General features: G+C 42.0%; 1 protein-coding gene across 2 annotated transcripts in view; it reads left to right on the forward strand.

Moving 5' to 3' along the window:
* The window catches only part of LOC147009072 (uncharacterized), a 219817-nt gene that overhangs the window by 180346 nt on the left and 30154 nt on the right, over positions 1-9317 (forward strand). Inside the window, exon 13 of one of the 2 annotated variants that reach the window (XM_085862714.1) lies at positions 2788-6832. The exons of the other annotated variant lie outside the window; for it this stretch is intronic. Within the exon in view, the coding sequence (XP_085718840.1) occupies positions 2788-4682 (1895 nt within the window). The 3' untranslated portion in view covers positions 4683-6832. Of the gene's footprint in view, positions 1-2787; positions 6833-9317 lie in introns of those variants that run through there. 2 annotated transcript variants of the gene reach the window in all.

Consider the following 9317-nt stretch of genomic DNA (forward strand, 5'->3'; position numbering starts at 1 on the left):
ATTTGGTTTCAAACCAGGCCACTCCACCCTGGATATTCTGCTTCTGCTCTCCCAACAATAGATCGAGGTACCGAATGCCAGACATGAAATCAGAGTCATATACCGAGACATATCATGTGCTTTTGACAGGGTCTGGCACCATGCCCTACTCACCAAACTCTCTTCCTCTGGTATCCAAGGCCATCTCCACTCGAGGCTCACAGACTTCCTCCCCTGTCGCAGCCAACATGTGGCCCAAATGGAGTTCTCTCATTCCCTCTTCCTGTCCAGGCTGGAGTTCCTCAAGGCAGCGTTTTGTGCCCTGTTCTTTTTCTGGTTTTCATCAATGATCTCTCCGACTCTCTGGCAAATCTTCTTTATCTCTGTCTGTTTGCTAATGACTCCACACTCTGTCGAACCATCTGTCATCCCTCAGACCGGCAAGTCGCAGCTTCTTCACTCTCTGCAGGTCTGGATAAAATCACAAACTGGTCCAACACGTAGAACATGTCTTTCAATCCGGACAAATCACACTCTCACTATGTCTCTTCGAAAGGACCATTTGGAAGACCCCCGAATATACTTTCTCAACAATCCTCTGGAAGAAGTCCTTTCATTCAAGCTTCTGGGTCTCACCATCTGCCATGATCTTTCCTGGGAAAGCCACATTTCCAACCTGGCCTTCAAAGCCAGTCGCCAGCCCAAAGCCACTGGGAATCCTCCATCGTGCAAAGTCCTTCCTTGGCCCACCTGAGCTCCTGACCACATACAAAGCTTTTGTCCGCAGCCTGATGGAGTACTGCTCTCCCCTCTGGGCTGGTGCTTCCTCCTCTCACCTTTCTCGGTTTCACGCTGTGGAAACCAAGGCATTTGGGATCATTGGTATCTCCCGCAATGAGGCTGTCTTTGGGCCTCTCACTCTTTCACCGTCGGCAGGTCGGTGGTGTTTCTGTCTTCGACTGTCTCCTCTCTGGTCTCGCTCCCCCTGCTCTGTCTGTGATATGTCCCCTCCCCCCTTCCCATATTTCTACAGGGCGCACAAGGTCCCCCAGCAACCCCTTTCTGGTAAAACTACAAAAATCACGAATCACTGTTCACTTTCACTCTTTCATTTCTCTTTTTCCCCACCTTTGGAATATACTCCCACACTCTCTTCAATCCCATTCTTCCCTCCAGGCCTTCAAAACAGCTGTTCACCGCCACCTCTTATCTTCCCCCATCCAAAACCTCTGTTTTCTACCCACGTTAATCCACCCCAAACCCACCTCCTTCAAATTACCTGCATTCCTTCCTCAAAGTCCCTCTAATGTCCATGTTGTACACCGTGTTCCCCGCCCTATCCCTCTCCCTTCCACAGATCTCCCAATGTCTCTGTTCCCCACTGCTTTGTCCTTCCCTCTTCCGCCCCTCTTTTCTCCTGCCCCATAGCTATGCGTTGTGTGTTCGCTCTCATACGTGCCTCGACAATGGATACAAAAATATAAGTAAAAAATCACACCACATGGAAAGTTTTGCAGCTTGTTTTTCTTCATAATTTGCATCAACATTTCGTTCCTGTCATCAAAATCCATCTGGTGATATTCTGAATGGTGTAATTTCCTTCCTTGCCCCAGAAAATGTATGTTTAGATACCCAGATTGAGAGCCGAAGTGGTTTGGAAGCCACGATATTGGTACTTGGAGGTTTTGACATGGTGGCCACCTTGGAAATTCAAGATGGCCACCATACTGTATCTTGAGGAAGTTAAATTTTGAAAAATTGAAAAATTGAAAGCTTAGGCAATGGGTAGAATGTGCAAATTTTGGTGCTTTTTTCCAGAATGTTCACATCATTTTGCTTCGCTGCCTGACTGTAACTTGTATAATTTATGTAAAATTTATGTGTTTTCAGTCGGGAATGCAGATATTTTTATTGCATTCCTTGTCCCAGAAATGTTCCTTTTTTCACCAATTTTTTTCCTCAAATTCAGTTACCTGACCTAAAAAAAACTACAGACCAGCCCGATGATGCTTATTATTTTTTCCGAAGTACTTGTATCCATTGTCTCCACTGTGTATGAATTTGCTTGGATTTGACTAAGTTTTTCTGACAGAAAATTTGAAAGATGGCTAACTTTTTTTTTTTACTGATTTTTCCAAAATACAATTTTATACATACCATGTAACATACTTGATGTTTGAGGTTTGAAAAACCTGCATAAATGGCTAATCTATAATATGGCATATACCAATTTGATCTGTCAGTCTCTTAAAAAATATTTAAAACTTTTTATCCCCCACGCGTGACGGAAGGGGGATATTGTTGTCACCCAGGTCGTCCGGCTGTCCGTCCGTCCATCCGTCCGGGCGTCAACATTTATAGCTGTGAGTGCGATAACTCATAGACTGTTTGCCATATCGATTTGAAATTTGGGTCACACATGTACCACCTGAAAAGGAAGAACCCTATTGATTTTGGGCGTGGCCGGATCCAAGATGGCCGACTGGGGCGGCCATCTTTGAAAAAAATGTGTTTTTGTAATAAATGGAAAACCGCTTATCTTATTTCAATTATTTTTCAATGGCGAGGGATTCCCCATCTCTAATGGTATATTTTATTTTATTTCGTTTTTGATTTTTTGACAAGGCGTGGTGCACACCCCGGTCCACCTAATTAAATTGGCATTCAGAGGTAGACCTATCTTCGGAAGGAAGTCCAGACACAAGGCCAATGTTTGATTTAATTATAGTTTAAAAAAAACGTTTTCATTTTCACAATTTCACACTAATCATGATTTATTAACACTATATTTTGAAATTGTCTTTACAGAGAAACATTTGAAGTCGGTTTCTTGTTCCAAGTGTTCACAGTTGTTCTTCACAGACATTTCTGTCATTGAGGATATGACACAGACGTTGTGTCAAGACAATGACAAGTTTGACAGTGTGTCCAACTATTGTAAAAGTTGTATGAAAACACTGAATCAGAATCAAAGGAGTAAGTGGCCACACAAGTGTTCTGTGTGTAATGAAGCATTTACATCCTTATCACCTTTACAAAAACATCAAAAAGGTCACACAGGGGAGAAGTCTCATAAGTGTCCAGTGTGCGGTGAAGGATTTTATCGCTTATCTTCTTGGAAAGATCATCAAAAAGTACACGTGGCGGGGAAACCTGACAAATGTGCTGTTCGAAGGAAGGCTTGTCCTTCTCCATCACGTATGAAAATACATCAACAAATGCATACTGGAGAAAAGCCCTATAATTGCTCTGTGTGTAACAAGACCTTTACTCACAGAACAACGTTAAAAAGCCATCAACGAATACATACTGGAGAAAAGCCCTATGATTGCTCTGTGTGTCACAAGGCCTTCACTCACAGAACAACGTTAAAAAGCCATCAGCGAATACACACTGGAGAGAAGCCATACAAGTGTGCTGTTTGCAACAAGTTATTTGCTCGATCATCTTATTTATCTGTTCATCAAAAAATACACACCGGAGAAAAGCCACACAAGTGTTCTTTGTGTGAAAAGGCCTTTTTACAATTGTCAAATTTAAACAGCCATCAAATAGTACATACTGGAGAGAAGCCCTTCAATTGCTCTGTGTGTCACAAGGCCTTTGCTCACAGAACAACGTTAAAAAGCCATCACATAATACATACAGGAGAGAAGCCCTTCAAGTGTGTGGTTTGCAGCAAGGTATTTGCTTGCAGAGAATCTTTGAAAAATCATGAACGAATACATACCGGAGAGAAGCCCTTCAAGTGTGTGGTTTGCAGCAAGGTATTTGCAAACAGAGATTCGTTGAAAAATCATCAACGAATACACACCGGAGAGAAGCCCTACAAGTGTTCCATGTGCAACAAGGCTTTCGCCTTTTCAGCAGGATTGAAAATGCATCAAACATTGCATACCGGAGAGAAGCCCTACACGTGTTCCGTGTGCAAGAAGGCCTTCGCTTTTTCATCAGCATTGAAATCTCATCAAACGATCCACACCGGAGAGAAGTCTCACAAGTGTTCCGTGTGCAACAAGGCCTTCGCTTTTTTATCAAGGTTGAAAATGCATCAAATAATCCACACTGGAGAGAAGCCACACAAGTGTTCCGTGTGCAACAAGACCTTTGTTTTTTTATCAGGATTGAAAATGCATCGACGTATCCACTCTGGAGAGAAGTCTTTCAATTGTTCCGTGTGCAAGAAGGGCTTCGCTTTTTTATCAGGATTGAAAATGCATCAAAGAATCCATACTGGAGAGAAGCCCTTCAATTGTTCCGTGTGTCACACGGCCTTCACTTATAGAACAACGTTAATACCCCATCAAAGAATCCATACTGGAGAGAAGCCCTTCAATTGTTCTGTGTGTCACAAGGCATTCACTTATAGAACAACGTTAATACGCCATCAACGGATACATACAGGAGAGAAGCCCTACAAATGTGCTGTTTGCAACAAAGTATTTGCTCGAAGAACAACGTTAAAAAGCCATCAACAAATACACACAAGAGAGAAGCCGTACACGTGTTCAGTGTGCCACAAGGCTTTTGCAAGTTTATCTTACCTACATGGACATCAGAGAGTTCACAAGGGAGATAAGCCATTCAAGTGTTCTTTGTGTCTTAAGGATTTTACTCATTCATCACATTTAAACAAACATCGGAGGATACATAGTGGAGATAAGCCCTACAAGTGTTCTTTGTGTGAAAAGGCCTTTTTATAATTGTCAAATTTAAACAGCCATCAAAGAATACATTCCTGAGAGAAGCCCGACAAGTGTTCTGTGTGTGATGAGGCCTTCTCTGTTTCATCTGGGTTGAAAATGCATAAAAAAATCCATACCCAAGGGAATCCCTCCTTAAATTGCTCTATGTGTCACAAGATCTTCACTTGCACAGCAATGTTAAAATGCCATCAAAGAACACACCTTATTAAAAAGCAACACATATGTTCTACCTGTAACCAAGTGTTTGGTCGTTCATCACATTTAAGTCGACATAAAAAAATACACAAACGAGAGAAATCGACATCAAAAAATGAAGAGGTCAAATTAGTTGGGATGGAGAACGAGTCATCAATGCCCAAGGCCAATAGGCCATGGGATACATGTAGCTACCATGCACCCCCACCCCCCTTCCCCACATCTCAATGAACCTATGTTTTTCTGAATCCCCTGGATGTGCTGAATAAGAAATTGAACGTTAACATTGAAAATATAGGGATGCACTTCCGGTATTGACCCTATAACTAATGGTACCCTAAAAACCGCTAATCGCTGCTCCGCGTTGGTCATGATTTCTATGCCTCGTCATATCAACTTGTAGAATGGCTCAATGAAGGTCAATGTTCACATCTGATATACCAAATAATAGCTGATGCTATTCTGCTTATTTTCATATGTCTGATAAGTTGTTACTGTACATATTGCCTAAATCACAGTCATTTGAATGAGCATACCCCTATCCAGGGATATTTGCACACTGACTGACACTTTCATGTTTCACATTTTTTTATTTTACGGATAAATATGGCAAAGATAATCAATTTAAAAGTCATTCATAATATTCTAGTAGGCAACAGAATTATTTTAATACCAATATTAGCCAGATACCTTGATAATAAGTTGCGAAATTACATTTTATACTTTGTTGGTGTATGCTGAAAGTTGGTCCAAACCCCACTTTCAAGAATGATTCTCACGCGTACATTGTAATTGTGTTATTATTATTTGTAATTTAGCACCAATAAAATAATCATCGCCTTGATGGGTACATGTAGTTATATAATTATAATCATGCAACACTCCTCTCATTAATAAGCACATTTGAAATATCAATGTTCATACATAGGTTTAATCAGAATCACTGTCTGAACTGTCTCCAGCAGGATAGTCTGTTCCTGCAGGAAGTGGACCATTATCATCTGATTCGTCCTCATCATCAGTCGGTGAACCTTCAACAATATCTATTAATTGTTGTGGAAGTACATCTCCGTTATACCATAACAGCCCCATTTTGCCATCAACCATTGTCCAACCATGGCCATGGTTGTACACCGTCACAGCCAGAGGGATATCAGGATCAGTGATATGCACTCTCTTCCATATTCCAACCTGGTAATTCACTCTCCTGATATGTTGCTCTAACGATTTTCGGCATGGAGGTAGATTAGCCATATCATTGTTGTGTGAAGTTTTGATTGATGTGTCATTATCTGTGTCACACAACTGGCTCATCTTAAGGAAGCGTGCTTCATCAACTCTGCGCATGCGCGGCCTTTCGTAAATGGCACACGTGAACTCGTCAAGATCGTCTACGAGCTCTGGAGGTACATGCCAGGAGTCTCCCAGCCTAGCAAGTACTGGCACAAATTTTGGCATCTGCAATAGTTTCTTGAGAGGTTTCACTTTTCCTAATCCTTTGAAGGTGCTTGTGGAGTCGTATCCACTGTATGCATGGAGTGCCATCAGAGCTGTACAGTGTTGCTGGGTATAACCTCGTGACATATCACTCACATTTAGCAGTCTTTTCTTGTTTCCAGTGCCAGTGTCAAACAAGATGGTGACATCACCGAGTGTGGGTGCATAGTGTAGAAGTATAAAGAATACATCAGTGTCCGGACTCTTCACCCTCAAGTACTTGTAACTCTGAGTACTATCATGTTTACAATATAGGATGATACGTGAATCGGATTCCTCCTGGGTTGACTTGAGCGTGGGAATTTCTCTTCTATGTGTTGACAGACCATCATCAGATGTCAGGAGGTATGCAGTGCCTTCACAGATTACAGTCACTTGTCTTCCTTGTAGCTTCTTGGCATATGCATCTTGGCTCCAGAGTCGAGTGAGTAGTGCAATAAACTGTTGCTTGTTGACATCATTTCCCAAGAACAATTTCCAGTCAGGTGGTTTGTTGGTGTTCTCCCCTTTGATAATCAGTTTTTCACCACAACCTCATCTCAGTCGCTCCATTGCTTTCACAGAGTTAGGCATGTCGGAGTCTGTGCTGCACACAACATCACCTATCGGTGTCATTACATCAAACAGTTTGGAACATATCTGGCTAAAGTTTCCTGGTGTTTCTTTCATGTAGTAGAATACAGCATTACCATCATGAATTACTAGCGTTTCACCTGATTGAGGTACCGCAGCATCCTCATGACCCTTTGTGAGATGATGCAACTCCTTAGACTTGTCCGTCTTTGCTAAGAAACCATCAGCAGTCCCTATACTGTATGGCACAGGAGTTAAATGGTATGTCATCAGTTCCTTAAGATCCAGTTGTACACCTTGGCTTTGGGATTTCATGAGGAGTTGGAAGGTGACATTTCCTTGTTGTTTGTACTGCACAACTCTATTCGTTGTTGTCTTTACCTTTGCCGCACTGATCGCAACTACTAGTACATAATTATTCTGCACATTCGTCACAGATGAAATGATCCCCCGCTCTTCCGTAAACCCCTGCACATGTATCGTGGAACAAAGCGGACATTGGATAAAGGACTGAATGTTGGTTGTCGTCGTCCCAGTCGTTTCCGTCACACAGACCACATACATAGCTCTGGTAGTCCCTATCGATTTCAGCTCTTCCCCGTGGTCTGGTCACACACAACTTCTTCTTTCTCGCCTTCTTCAGCTTCTTATTCTTCATCGACGGCTTAGAAGTGGCACGAGAGGGGCCAGCGATGGGAGCCACTTTGTTGTTCGAAGAACCCGGATCTGAAATAGTACACCGTCGTGTTTACTCAATAGTAAGAAGTTTTAAATGAACAAGAGTCGATAGGTATAAGAGTAGATTTTCTAATTGGGTGTGCCGACAGCCAGGAAGGTACAAAATTAAGTAACATGCCTTACCGACGGATGGCAGTGTGACTGTTGCACAATGTAAAGGAGTCACTCACCTGGTGTGGCATTCTGCAACTCGGGAGGTAAGGTGGGGGTTACATGGTCAGGTGGCGTTATCAGGCCGAAAGGTCCAACGTCCACAATTGATGTGCAGTGATATTTGTGCCAGTGGCGCAAGAAGGGGTTAATATATGTGTGACACATCTCAATGCTCAGCTCAACTCCCCAGCATCCTATCCGTACTAACTACCACATTACATTGCTTCTATTGCTACAAAGTTTCCTCTGTGTATTCTTTGTCACATATATATATATATATATATATATATATATATATATATATATATATATATATATATATATATATATATATATATATCCCGAAGCAGTACAGAGTTTGTGATTCCGTCACGGGAAACCGTGATTCTGCCACGCTCTCCAGCCGTGACTGGGGTTAAAATGACAAAAGTCTGAATTTCCAGCGATATAGCATGCAAATGTAATTTTGGTTATTTCGTATTTGATTAGCCTGCCTTGAATATCACGAAGCTAGAAAGAAATAACAACAGAAATTGTGACGGAATCGCACAAAAGCGACAGTTCAAATGTATCCCATAGTTGCACAAGGTTGGTCTCAACTATCATATGAATTAAACAGCCATCTCAAACATAAACATGTGCAGCTACTTTTCCTGATCATATTGATATGTAATATGTTTACTTACCTCTTGGAATAATGACAAGTATCCATATTTGACGTGGGAAAATAGTCGAAATTCGCACTTGGCGAAATCTTCATGCTCATTGCTTCGTATCATGTAGCACGATGACGCATGTCTTAGGCCCGCAAAAGACCGCTGGTACAGGCCCACAGAAATGAAATTTGCTTGCTTGGATTGGCCAAAATGAGGAATTTTTACATACATCGGATGTTAATGTTTATCAAAAACGAAAATAACAGAGAATCCGAGCTATTTTTAATTTTTGTTGTTTGGTGGACGTTTAGTTTAGATGGACTGAATTCATGATATGTATTTTTTTTTTTTTAACATTTTCTTCAAATGGCAAACCACTGATAAAGGATAGCAATACTGATTATTGCCTCAGGGATAGCATCTGCCCATGGTTATATTTTTGTGGGCCGCGGGTTGGTGGCGAGGAGCGACTACTCGGTGGAGCAGTAGGGCCGGCTCCACCGAACACCCGGAATTGCAAGGTCATAACCCTTGGATCGCTCCGAAGGTCCGAAGGCTTCTGGTCTAGCCCCGTGAGGTTGTGTGGAGGAAGTGTGGTGGTGCCAGCCGCTCCGAAAACAGGCTCGGACCTACCCGACTGTCTCCCCCCAACCTATTGCCTTTGCCTGTCTCTGCCCATACCCACTCCCTTAGTTTGCAACAACAAAATTTAGACTTCCCCCTTTTTTATTGATTTAATTATTATTATTACTTACGAAATCTGACGATTTCGTAAGTATATTGATGACTTCCGTTTCTGTTTGTTTGTTTGTAGGCACGA

Source organism: Eptatretus burgeri, chromosome 17 (assembly GCF_056783735.1).
Source record: "Eptatretus burgeri isolate ZD-2024b chromosome 17, Ebu_testis_v1, whole genome shotgun sequence".
Classification (NCBI taxonomy): domain Eukaryota; kingdom Metazoa; phylum Chordata; class Myxini; order Myxiniformes; family Myxinidae; genus Eptatretus; species Eptatretus burgeri.